The sequence below is a fragment of the Netta rufina genome, assembly GCF_964035555.1.
Source record: "Netta rufina genome assembly, chromosome: 17".
In the NCBI taxonomy this organism is placed as follows: domain Eukaryota; kingdom Metazoa; phylum Chordata; class Aves; order Anseriformes; family Anatidae; genus Netta; species Netta rufina.
The window spans coordinates 1439037-1452931 of NC_140141.1; the positions used below are offsets into that span (position 1 = coordinate 1439037).

General features: G+C 42.0%; 1 protein-coding gene across 2 annotated transcripts in view; it reads left to right on the plus strand.

The window, feature by feature from the left end:
• The first annotated feature begins 700 nt into the window (after window positions 1-700).
• Window positions 701-13895, plus strand: part of TMEM132C (transmembrane protein 132C) — a 228386-nt gene continuing 215191 nt past the window's right edge. For both annotated transcript variants that reach the window (XM_084297343.1, XM_084297344.1), the window contains exon 1: window positions 701-1051. In XM_084297343.1, the coding sequence (XP_084153469.1) occupies window positions 955-1051 (97 nt within the window). In that variant the 5' untranslated portion in view covers window positions 701-954. The remainder of the gene's footprint in view (window positions 1052-13895) is intronic.

Consider the following 13895-nt stretch of genomic DNA (forward strand, 5'->3'; position numbering starts at 1 on the left):
CATTCCTCTCACTCTTTCTGGAGCGATGCATATGTGTGTAGTAAACTTTCCTGTTTTGGCAATGTTCTTTTCAATATATCTGTCACTATACCCGGACTCGAGAAGGGAGGACTGAAGACTTGGGGTCAGAGGTGTCCCATTATTTCTGAGGGGGCTTCCTCTACTCCCCAGGGCCAGCCGGTCCGGGGGTGCCTTCATTCGGGTGCCCTGCCCCTCCAGTTTGCCCTTGGCACGCCAGTGAGCTGAGACTCCCCTCTCCTGCCGTGTCGGCTTGGCAAACCTCCTCTCCCCTCGCATCCCAGGCGCTGCGAGCAGCGGTCTCTCTTCAGCAGCGCTTTCCCATGGGCGCTCTTCGTGACAGGACCGTCATCGGTTCCCGCTCTGCCCCCTCAGCCTCCCGGTGCCGGCGCTCCCCCCCCCAGCCCGCGGCTCTCCAGTCCCTCACGCCCCGCTCCCGGGGGAGGTCCCGTGGTTGTGGTGACAGGGGTGGTGGCATCCCCGTCCCCGGGGGCGGGCTGCTCGATGCACGCGTGGGTTCCCTGATTGGAGCTGGTCCTCCCTCAGCCCGCAGGTCACCGCCTCCGCTCCCCGCCAGGGCTGGGCTCCCCTCCTCTCAGGGAAAAGTGCGTCTGTGTGTGTGCGCGTCTGCCGCCGGCCCCCAGATAAAGGCACGGGAAGCGGAGCCGTAGCGAAAGGCGCCCGTGTTTTGCGGCGAGCAGCCGGGGGGCGACTCAGCCCCTCCGTTCGGAAAGTTTTCCTCGGCGGGGCCAGGGGTTCCGGCAGCCGCTGCACCCCCCGGCTCTGGGGCAGGGCTTCGAGGGGCCGGCATGGGCAGGAGCCCCTCGCGGTGCTGAGCGGGGTCTCGGTGTGTGCCTGCGGCGATGGCGAGCTAGCGGGGCGGCGGTGGCCGAGCCTCCCGGAGCCGCTCCTGGGACGTGTCCCGGTCTCGGCGGCATGGCGGGGACTGACCGCGGCGCAGTGCCCCGCCGGGCGGCTCTCAGCCCGCTGCGGGCGGCCCGCAGCCTGCTCCTGGCGGCCCTGCTCCGCGGAGGTAAGCGGGGGGGGGGGCGCGGGGTGGTCGCGATCGCGCTAGGGCTGAGCTGGGTGAAGCCCTTCAAGCTGGCCGTTCGCTTTCCGCCGCGGCTGCGTGTGGGCTGAATTCCTCCTTTTTCCTCTTTATTTCCTTTATCTCCTCTCCCCGTCTTTATTTTCCCTTTTAAAATGCTCTCTCTTTCTCCTCTGTCTTACAGTTTCGCCCCCCTCTCTCTCATCCCCGTGTTTATGTGCATAGGAGAGAACCTTGTGAGCTTGCATCTGGCTGAAATGGGAAACGGAGAAAGTTTCCTTCCTCCCCGCCTCGGCGGTGGTGGTGTGTGCACACATCTCGGAGATCCCGCCGGAGCAAAGGGCCCTTCTGCGTGGGAGGTGGGCCGGGGCCAGCGTCGGACGGGACGGGTAGCGGAGAAAGCTCCGAGGCACCAGGGGAGCAGTGGCAGTGTTAATTAAGACCGTAGAATAGCATCTTTTAAATGAAGCAGGAGTTGTACAGGGATAGCTCTAGATAACGGGTAGAAGCCCTATTACGTAGTCTGGGCAAGGTGGCTGTTACCTGGGTTACGGGGCCAGCCGAGGGCTGTGGTCGCAGGAGGTCATTTGGGTGGTCTGCTGCTGCCTCTGGTCACTGGGCTTCTGGGGCCAGAGTCACCTGGACAAAGGCAAGTCCGCTCTGAAGCGACTCATGGTTTCTATGTGGAATTATAGGTGACTGCCATGTCTCCATATCTGGTGATCGTGCTCAGACCATATTAGTTGTGAACATTTGAACACAGCACCTACCCCTTGCATTTTGGGGCGATGGAAACTTGTCAAGGTCTTTGTGATTCCAGCTGTTGTGGTCATCCCTGGGCAATAAGAAATATATATGTATATTTCTCTTATTTCCATTGTTAGTGGTGCTAATTGCATGGCCTCTTAATGCCAGTCATTTTAATATAGTACATTAAAACTAATGTACATCCAAGTGAGTCAATGTGCTGTGAAAGTGCTGATGTGAAGAATCTGAAATATGGGGTTTTGTTTGGGTTGCTTCAGTCTGGAGGTGAGAGTCCTATTAGCCACATGCTCACCTGCAGAGTCTGCAGGAGATTAAGACTTGTAAGAAGGGTTTGGCATTTTTTTTCTAGGGCAATATTTCTCTTCTGCTGTGCAGCTTTTACAGTCACAAATGCATCTTCTCCAATAATCATTTGCATTAGACTTAATAGAGTTAGGCACTCATATATGGACACTTTCTGTCTGAAAGTATTTTTACGAGAGAAATATGTAGGTGCTGCTTCTTAAGGGTGGGAGACAGTGCTACAGTGAGAGGTTATAAACAACCCAGCCTCGTTAAGCTGTTTCTCTCTGCTGGAACCTGGGTCAACGTTGACTCAGCCGTGCTGTAAAGAAGTCAGCAGTGGTGCCACAGCCAGCTGCTACCAGCAGCAGCTGCTAGGAGTTGCTGGGCTGTGTTCTTTGGGAATAAAAGAGAAAATAGTACTTTCCTTCAGGGAAGAAAAGCAGAGCTTCTGAGCAGAGAATTTGCCTCACAGCATTGCAAGGTGCAGTACAGTTTAGAAAAGAGACAGTTAATTAAACTTACTTAATAAGGTGTTTGTATGGTTTCCTTGTGCGGTCTTATCAAGTATTTCATTTGCACTCCCCTTGTGTATTTGCACTCCTTTGGTTGGTGTGTTAGGATAGTGATTGTTCTTGAGAGCCAAAGTCCAACTAAATGAAAGTCAATTTTTAGCTTACAAGTGAAAACATCTGTAAATGTGCTGAGAAATTTACTAATATAGGCAAATTGTCATTTGCTATTTAAAGAGATACATTTACTTCTCTGAACTCATTAGCATCTCCTATCAGGCCTGAATTTCTGAGAAAACTTTCCTGAAACGTTGCCTTAGGCCTCGGTGTGCCATTGTTCTGTGGTTATTATCAGGCTAATAATGTTAATTCATTCAATCTCAAGAAAGAAGCTTGGCATTTAATTTAAGCCATGCCTCTAGTCAGACCAGGATGTATAAAAAGTCAGCGTACAAAAGTGTTCTTGCATTTAGGTACACGCGCATGCTTTACATACCAATTATTGGATGCTTTTTCTCTAGGTGGAGAGTGTGTGAAATCATATTTATGCAAGTAAATACCAAGTACGCATATATATTCCTTTCAGGAAATGTCTTCTTTTCAGCAAAGTGCTAATGCGTGTGCTTAAGCCTCTTTATAGGCAATAGGAGGTATGGATGAGCTTGAAGTTAGATATTTTAAATTTTTGTTTGAATTGGAGCATAAGTATGAAGGCAAGTGTACAGCTCTTTTTCATTGTATAATGCATAGATGACTGGGAATTCTGTGCCGTATTATCTGTGAACTAAAACAGAATAATAGAAACCAGAAATACAGAATTCTAAGTCCTGAAAATGAGTTTGGGGATGTAGAGCTAGAGGATTAGTTCACTTGCGTGAGAAGTAGGTGCATGCAAGAGAGAACATGAGCAGAAGGTACATCTGCATAGAGTAACAGGAATTTTAGATGCTTAAATAGCCTTTGTACAAAAATGCAGGCACAGTTGTGCGTCCAGAGGTTGGTGTAGCACCTGGTTTGGCTCTGCTATTGCTTATATCAAAATCATGTAATGAGATCTTGTTTCAGTTACAGTGATGTGGGAACTGATTGAAGCTCTTTATTGTGAACTTTATTTTCTTCCAATTTTAAATTGTTCAAGCAGTTAGGTGGCTTTTTCATATGTTATTTTGGAAGATCAATAGCATGGCATACCTCAGTGTTATGGAATGCTTCCTAGATTTTCTTTCTCAATTTCATCATGTTAGCAGTAGCTAAGAACACAGCAGGTGACTTGAATTATGTTAAATTATAACTGCACAGTGTTTAAGTGACTAATCTAAGATATAACATCAAAATGTAGACAGTGCTATTAATATTATGACTTTTCATATTTAATAGCAGATCTTAAGGTTTATTAGACACTGTACTTAGTGAAATATGCAACAGTTGTATTATAAATGTCTGTTCAAGCATGTGTCTAACTGTATGACCACGTGATATAAATGTCATACCAGTAATCACTTCTCTAATGCATAATATGTGGCTGGCTCCTGAATTGTGGAGCTAAGTATTTGTGCCAGATTTGGAACTTTCCTATGTATGAAATCAAATAATGAACAGCACAGCATTAAGTTTTCTTAAGTTGCTAAATATTAGTAAGCAATGGTAAGCTATGTTCACTGAGATTAAAGGATATGGATTTTAAGAGTTGGGATTTAGTTCTGCATTTTTGAACTCTACTGATGACGCAGTGGTTCAGCACCACTGAAAAGTTGTCTTGTAATGAATAGCTAGAAGCTCTATAAATAATGGTAAACTTGTTAGAAGTGTTGGCACACAAACTTTCCTAGGCAGGGTTTTCAAGGTAATGCCCCTCTGCAGTAAATATCTCAGAGCTGTTGTCCCTAGCTGTGATTAGGGTCATGTCTCTTCAAGGCAGTTAGTCTAGATATAAGTAAAAGTTTGAAATCTTCAGAGTGTGACCACATCACAGAAGAGGTGTTGGATTTGTTGCACTGCTCTAATTTTCAAGTTTTTGGTAAACTCTTCGATTTGATCATATGTTGTGTGCCAGTTTGTGCTGGCACACTGAGAGTTTTGGCAGTAGTTCGTGTCTGACAGGCAGCACTTAGATGTGTCCTAGCTGCTGTGACAGAGACAAAAAAGCCCTGTGAAATAAAAGAGGTAAAGTAAAATGGTAACAAGTTGAGAGAACTCCAGGGAAGTGTGTAAAGACAGCTATGGAAAATCATCTAATATGGATACCAAAAAGCTAAACTGAGGATGTAAGACAGAAAGCAAACAAATTATGGGTGAATGATAAAAATAACACCCATCAGTTTGAAGGAGATGTTTAGTGCATACAGGGTGGGTTTGATGTCAAAGAGGAGAGGGGATTTAGTGAAAGGAAAGCTGTTTAGCAGGAATCAGATGCTGCCTCTGCTGTCAGGAATACTGCTGCCTTGCTGTCCGAGTGTTGATCAGTCATTTCCTTCTTACTTTCCTGGGCTCTTGTTCACTGTGCTCAACTTTTTCTTGGTTTGATAGTTTTTGATCCTGGTTTGGCTGGTACTTTTTTATTTTTTTAATATCTAAATGCTGCGATGATACAAATACAGAAAATAATCTGTGATGCTATAAGATGCAAAATCTGGGTGTTTGAAATTTGGATGCTCTGTCCTTCATAGTGATATGCAATAACTTACTGGCCAGAAAACCTGCCGTTGTCTAGGTCAAACTCTTGTCCTGACTTGCTCTTGCAGGCCTGAGTCTTTTATATTTTATTCAGCCTTCCTTGCAGACTCAGTACCCTAGCAAAACAGTTTCACAGTGTTCAGCAGTTATACTGTTTTGTGTCCTGTGGGCTGGCTCAGGCTCTAGTGACAGATGTGACCCCTTTGAAACAGGGACGGACAAATGGTGCATTGAAAGTTCATAGCTTCTGCAGTCTCCTCACTTAGAGGTATCTAATAAAAGCCTGTGGATGCATCTAGCTCAGGAAATAAATTTACTCCAGTAATGCCTGTGTCTGTTTTAGTTAGTAAATAGAAATACTCTCTATTTGTTCACATTTTTGGGGTCAATACACAGCCTCAGATCACCGTTTTCAGTTCTATATAGTGAAATGACCCAGCAAGTTTACTCTTCCATTTTCTTTGCTGTTCTAAAGCATATTAATCTATTGAGCTTGAATTCCATAAACAGTGTCATCCCCATCACTAAAATTACAGGCATCTTTGCACCATTGGTCAATTAGCTGAATTTTTCTTTAGGGAAGTACATTTGGACTAAGTGGTTCTTTGCCACCACACTTCAGAAATGTGCTAATGTCTTACTATTGCATCACTGACATCTTGGGTCAGTAACTTTGTGTGCAGAGACAACCTCTTTTGGCACATCTTTTGCTTGAATAGCACAGATCATACTAATCATAGTTCCACTGTCATTATTAAAAGTGTTCTTTTACAACTGCAGCTTCAGCAGCTTGACAGATGTAAATGGCTAGATGAGTCTCTTTAATTGAATGCTGCTTTTATTATGTACTGCAATAAGAATTTAATCTGATTTTACCATAAGGTCAAGCACCTTTTTTGATGTTTCCTCTCATGCAGCATTTTCAACCATCTTCTACAAACTTTATTAAAGATGCAATTTTGTAGAAGGACACTATTCTGTAATGGTGTCATACTTCTATCATAAAGTTAGCAGAGTACTATTCTATTTGTTAATTTCTGTTGCTAACAGAATTTGGGTGTTCAGTGCTTTTTGTTATATAGCTTAAGAATGGGAAATGCAATCTTGCTGCAAGGGAAGACAGAATTAAGTGAATTGGCCTTTTCAATAACTTGAGGCAAACTAAGTAACAATATAATGATGAGGGATTTGGCATTTGTGTGAAAACTTTGAACTTAAACAAGAATAAAATCGGGGGGAGAACTTCCTCTTTTTGGAAAGACACTTTAAAAAAAGTTTATGCTTTTGACTAGAACAAATCCTTAATGGTCTCCTCAGCACATGCAAAAAGTCAGCTTCTCTGTGCATGAAGAGGAAGTCTTAAGTAAATAAAAGGTAAGCTGATATCCTCTGATATTGATGCAACAGAGGGGTTGGTCCACTAGATTCTGCTCTTTAACTGCAACATAGAATCACAGATGTTGAAATGTATCTACAATGATACATCTAATGTTGTATTGCTTAGGTAATTGCTATATTTCTTTGGTTAATTAAAAAAAAAAATCAGGTGAACTGTTCTTTCTTCAAAAATATTTTAAAAACTGATACAATTACAAAACAAAATGGGGAGAAAGGGGTAAAAAGTTTCTTTTTTTTTTAACTTTGTGAAAGTTTTCTTTAAAAATTATCAAAGCAAAATTTAGATGCAAGCACAATTTCTTTACTTCTAGTAAATGTATTCAAACATGAATTGACAATAGCATAGATACTAACAATGTGCTCTATATAGTATTTTTCTATAACATTGTTTTCATATTGCAGAAATGAATCAGCTCAATATGACTACTATGAAAGGATTTCTCATTCAAATGTCTTCTGAAAAGCATTTTACCTTTACATAACAATTTAGCTTTTTTCTTCCCATTGAGAATGAAAACAAACTTCAAAATGTTACAGTTTCCATCCTTGTGAAATTCCTTTTTCCAGCCAGTTGTATTGCTTGAGGGTACTGTTCCTCACCAGCTTGAGCCAATGTAAATTGGTGTTGCCAGATTTCTGCCCTTGCCCAAACTGAACAACCCTGGTTTTGTGCCACCACTGGCATGCATTCCTCTCTAAGCTGCTTCAGGAGGATAAAGCACATACAATATTTTTTTGATAAAGGATAAGTTTGTATCAACATGGGATCAACTGACTGCTTATGTAAGCAAAAGCAGGAGGGGAAAAAAAAATGATAGGTCCAAGTCGTGGTGAATGGAGCCAAGTCCAGTTGGAGGCCAGTCACTAGTGGCGTCCCCCAGGGCTCGGTGCTGGGGCTGGTCCTCTTTAATATCTTCATCGATGATCTGGACGAGGGCATCGAGTGCACCCTCAGTAAGTTCACAGATGACACCAAGTTAGGTGCGTGTGTCAATCTGCTTGAGGGTAGGAAAGCTCTGCAGGAGGATCTGGATAGGCTGCACCGATGGGCTGAGGTCAACTGCATGAAGTTCAACAAGGCCAAGTACCGGGTCCTGCACCTGGGGCGCAATAACCCCAAGCAGAGCTACAGGCTAGGAGAGGAATGGTTGGAGAGCTGCCAGGCAGAGAAGGACCTGGGAGTGATGGTGGATAGTCGGCTGAATATGAGCCAGCAGTGTGCTCAGGTGGCCAAGAAGGCCAACAGCATCCTGGCTTGTATCAGGAACAGTGTGACCAGCAGGGCTAGGGAGGTGATCATCCCCCTGTACTCAGCTCTGGTGAGGCCGCACCTCGAGTACTGTGTTCAGTTTTGGGCCCCTCGCTACAAGAAGGACATCGAGGTGCTTGAGCGGGTCCAGAGAAGGGCGACGAAGCTGGTGAGGGGCCTGGAGAACAAGTCCTACGAGGAGCAGCTGAGGGAGCTGGGCTTGTTCAGCCTGGAGAAGAGGAGGCTCAGGGGCGACCTTATCGCTCTTTATAAGTACATTAAAGGAGGCTGTAGTGAGGTGGGGGTTGGTCTATTCTCCCATGTGCCTGGTGACAGGACGAGGGGGAATGGGCTTAAGTTGCGCCAGGGGAGTTTTAGGTTAGATGTTAGGAAGAACTTCTTTACTGAAAGGCTTGTGAGGCATTGGAACAGGCTGCCCAGGGAAGTGGTTGAGTCACCATCCCTGGAAGTCTTCAAAAGACGTTTAGATGTAGAGCTTAGGGATATGGTTTAGTGGGGACTGCTAGCGTTAGGTCAGAGGTTGGACTCGATGATCTTGAGGTCTCTTCCAACCTAGAAATTCTGTGATTCTGTGATCTGTGAAGTTGGGGAGAAATGGCTTAAGTAATTACGGTACTGCAGCCTAACACTTACAGCAATATGGCTTTAATTTCTTCATGTGACAACACAGTAAGAGAAGAGATTATATGAATTACTTACATTATATACCCAATGCAGGATATTAAACGCTGAGAGGTTAGAGAATGAACACTTGGTGAACCACACAGCTTTAATTTTTATTTTTTTTTTTTTGTACTGGGTGTTTTTTCTCATGTTGATCCTATATAAATAAGTGATGTTTACATTAATGTAGTGCCATTTCTACACGCAGCTAGAATGTGTTTTTGATGACTAAATTGTTTTGTTGAATTAAAGACAAAATAAAAAACAAAACCTCCCATCAACAGCTTTTTTGGTCTATTTTTACTATTGGGACTAGTAGCACTGCTTGTTATTAGAACTGCCATTAAAAGAGTTGGGTTTTAATTTAAGTTTTCCAGTCATTAACTGTTTCAGCTGAAATATTCCATGCCAAGCATCTGCTTCAGTCTGAGTAAATTTTCTTTCCAAAACCTGAGCCAAGAGTTCAATGGTTTACAAAACAGATCTCGTAAACCAAAGATATTAAAAAAAAAAAAAAAAAAAAAAAAACATGTAGAGGGAGGGGAGGGGTAGTGTGGATTTTCCTTTGTTTAAAAATAGTTGCTGACCTTTTCTACAAAAAGTGCTCGTACCCCTATGAAACTCCCCAGGAAAGAGGTCTTGTGAGATCACTGAAAGAAGTCTGAGGTTGGTTTGATGGGATGTCAAGTCAGAAACATTAGAGAGAATGAATTTGCTCATGACAAGGAAAAACTTGTTGCATCTTTACAGTTAAATGCTATGAAAATTGCCTTGCACTAGGCCTATAACATGATAGGGATGAGCTCTACTTTCCCTGCAGTTACAAATCTGCACTGCATAAGTCTGACCAGGGCAAAGCATAACATATGGTTAGGGTCGCTGTCCATCCTTGCGTTCCCAACGCTTTGTCCCCCTTCCTAGCTGCAGGGTGGACTTACTGGAAGATGAAATTGCTTCATAGTAATAAAGGAAAGACAAAAGCAAGAGTTTAAGGTGGGAAGCAAGGTGAGCTAAAAGGAGAATGACACAGGAAAGTATGGTCTGAAAACTAACAAGATCAAGAATCAGTTTGGGGACAGATGGGAGAGAGTCAGGTGTTTGGGTGAGGAGGAAGAAGACTGGAAGTGGAGGGAAGGGTCTGATTGTGGAAGGTGGTGCAGAGGAGGAGGTTAGGATGGGGGCCTGCAAAAAGGCAGGAATATTCAGAACAAGATGAAGGTCTGTAAGGAAATGTCTCAGGACTGGGATAGGAATGACAGAATGAGCAGAAATGCATTGGGGAGACAGACAGGGAACACGGGCAGGGTTAGGTCACTTTCTGGTGGAAAGAAGGACTCAGGTTTGAGCAGAATGGGTATAAAAGTGCACAGCTGCTAGCATGTTTTTGTCAGATCCTGGGATGTGGAATGAGATCCTGTAGTAAAGGACTGTGAAGTGATGTGGTGTATATGAAGAGGAAACCATTAGACAAATAGGGAGCAGGCCTGCTGCCATGTTGCCCCGTCCCAAGGCCTGTTGTAATCAGGCAGAAACTTCCTGTTGCCATCAGTGGGTATGGAGTTGGGCCCAGCTGTTTTCTGTTTTAATTCATGACTTTAATTCTTGTGGTCTGCAACTGAATTACTTGTAAAATCACTGTACAATGCAGTGGGACCTGTGCTGGGACAATGAAACCTGACTGAAAGCCAGTGCTTATTGGGCTGTTAAAGCATGCTTGGTACGTGCACTCATCTTCAGCATTTTCTCGGTGGGAGAAAATGATTATGGCAGAGAACACAATTATGCCTTTGCCATCTTTAATCTTTTAAACCTGACTTAATTTTTTTCAAGAACTGATTTATTATTTATTTATTTATTTAAATTTCACACCTCAGTAGAAAGATCCAGAATATTTGTAGTCTGTAGAATCAAATGACTTATTACTCTGCTGGCATGAAATAAGAGTAGCAAATACAATAAATAACTGCTGTGGAGAAGGTAATATAATATTGACATCTCAGTGCCTCTTAATTTTCACTGATGAGAACAGATTGAATTTGGCTGCCCCTTAGGGAGGGTGGACACCTGCATGTGAATAGTATGAGTATGAAAAATGAGGAGAGCTTCTGTTTTGCATGAAACTTACGTAAAATTTTGTAGAACAATTTGTATTACACTTTTGTCAAATATATTGGTAAATTTAGGTTGTCAATATTTGCACTTCTGCCTTTTGAAGGATGAGTTTAATTTAGGAATTTTTTCAAATCTGCTTTGCTCTTCTGGTGGGTACTGATACTTGATCTTGTTTCAGTGCTCCTCATGTCCAATAATGGACTGATCAGACAGAAGGTGATTTTCTTTGTGTACAGCTGTAATTTGTGATTTGGATTAGAGTTATACAGAGTATGGGTAACTTGACTAGAAAGGACTCCACGCTTTCTGTGCTATGAAATGCTTGCTTAGTGAATTTGTACATGAGGCGGTCTAGCAGTGAATATTCAAAGGGAGCTGCACATGCCTAACAGAAGTGTAAAGCTTGTGCCTCTTGTAAAAAAAAATGATGTGACACTACATGAGTTGGTGATTGTTCTTCAAGGGTCTCTTGTCTGACCTGTTGTATCTTTATTGTATATATTTGAATCTCACTCTCATTACAAAGCTAACAGTTTTAAAAGTGTTTTATTTAGCAGAGTAACTCTAATAGCTTTCCTCTTTTATGTGTTCAAAAAGGCTGTGTTTTGTGAGAAATATTATTGAGCCGATACTACTTTAAATGACTTTATGCCTCTCTTGTTCCTAATCATCCCAATAATAATGTCAAAAAAATCTATTTGAAGAATACCGAACTAAGGTGCTGTCTTTCTACATATTTGTTTAACATGTCCTCATGTCATTCTGTCTTAGAGAGAAAAGGGAAGAAATTGTAAGCAGGGTTCCTGTGTTTCTTAGTTCTCTCTCCAGTTGTGTGTGTAAATGTGAGTGCTTAGGTAACTTCTGATTTCATTTGCTCATCTGTAAAACAGGAATGACTAAAGCATTTGAGCACCTTTCTGTTACAATGTGGATAGAAAAAATATTTTCTTTGAGGTAAAATTGCAAATTTTTTTTTACAAGTTTTGCATTTGATTAGTAATAATTCACATTGCTATCTGTTTCAATTTTATCCAGAAATATCTACCATGATATGACACTAATATCATATGATGGTATTCACCAATTCACTGGATGTGCTCCTCAGTCATATTTCCAGATGGAGTCTGGAATTTAATGTATTGTGCTTTGGGACATCAGCAAAATAATGGAACAAATTTTTCCAGTTGTGTGTAACAGTAGGGTTTAGTATATTGTGAGTTGCTTCTTTTCATTTGGAGTATCACATAGTCTGGATGAAAGGAGAGTGATGGTCTGGAAAGGCAAATGCTAATCTGGAAAGATGTGTACTGCAGTGTCCATCTGGAAGATCCTTATTACATTATACATAGTTATTCAAAGAATCATAGATCCATGCCTTGGCTACTTAACAGATTAAATTTGGATATTACGGTATTTCAGGCTCAAAGCATCACAATTCCTCAAAGCTTCAGGCTTCCATTGAACTTTAGTTTTCATTTTGAAAGTTCATTTGGAATTAAATTAGCTGTAGTGACAAAACTGTGACACTTTAATAGGAATCATCAGATGACATTTAAACATGATCATGTAGTGCTGTAACGCCAGAATTGGCTTGAGGTAAAAATCATGCCTTGAGGCAAAGTTGTTCAGGAGAGTCATAAAATGCAAACAGTTTATTTGAAGAATACTTATATTGATTTGTTTTTGTTTTAATCACGAAGAGGAAAAAGATCCACTTTTGTTAGTAGCAGAGATTTGTGAAGTTTGAGTGGAATCTACAGTTCTGAGTGCCTCTACAGTTTTGGATTCTGACCTGGACCCTGAAGAGGATGTCTCATGTTTGTATTTGGACCACTGTTAGTTTGATTCATCTAAATGTTAGGAATGTTCTGAGCTTTTTTGTATTGTGTGGCTCTTGTGCATAGCCTCTTAACATTTGAGAAGAGTACATCAAATTGAAGCCTTGGATCACCAGTGCTTACTAGTTTCTCTCGACTTTTTGTAATTCATTATTTTGTGAATGGACTTTTCTGAAACTAAAAATTTGATTTTAGTGTTAGAAGTTGTATGTGAATACCTACAGACACTGGCATAAACTGTTATCTCAAGCTCTAGCTCACTTGTAATGAAGCAAATTCTACTCCATGGGCACTTGTTTATGCCCTATACATTGCATGTGAAACCCTGGCTCTGCATATTTCAGTAGGAGGCTTACCATTCATCGAGATCTCAGCCCACATGTATGTTGCTCTGTATGCATCTAATTCATGGCTGCTAGGTACAGTATCTGCAGTATACCTATCTTCCCCGTGCGATTTCTCTCCCTATGAAGTGAAACAGATTGGATGGAGAGGACATTTTTAGTGCTATTCATGGGCAAAGAACAGTTCTGTATTCTTTTACAGCATTTATATATATTCATTTGCTGGAAGAGGGGAACTAGTTCAAGAGGCCAGATCTCATTTGGCACTGCTAGACCCTATCAGAGTTGAACTGATTTTGGAAATATTTCTCTGTTAATTAGTCTGTTTATAAGTGGTAGATACTGTTTGAAAAACACTGTTTCAGTGTCCTTCATGGGAGAATGTTTAAAACAACTCATTGGAGTCTGTGTTCAAACAATTCAGAATACATTTAATCCAGATAAACTCCTTTACTTGTAACAGTCAAGTTATATGTACTTATGCTTGCTTTCTTTTTTCTTTAGGGTGAAAACTAACATAATAAAATGTACCCAGAGCTTTCAGTTATTCTATCCTGTGTCTTGCTGTAGCCCTACACAGGGTTTCAGGAGGCACAGAGAGAAGCTCTGACATTTTGGTGGAAGGTCTGTCAGCACAGCAGCTGTTCAATTTATCTATGGCTTTATCAACTAATTGTTCATGTAGTGCTTTCTGGCTTCAACTTGCTCTCGGTACTCCTGGATGTTTGTGTTCCTTTCTACCTAGAATAGCTGAGTGATATGAAAGGGGGGCTGGTAGAAACAAAGCACAACCAAAGCAACTGTTAATATTTCTTCGCATTAAATGTTAGAGGGCATAGCTAGAAAGCTCACATTCTGTAACTTGTTCTGTTCTTAAGGGTTTGGATATTTAAAGCTGTCACTCTGACATATGCCATCCAACCTTCCACCCTCTTGAAAGTAGGTTGTGGGTTGCCAGCCTCTGTTAAT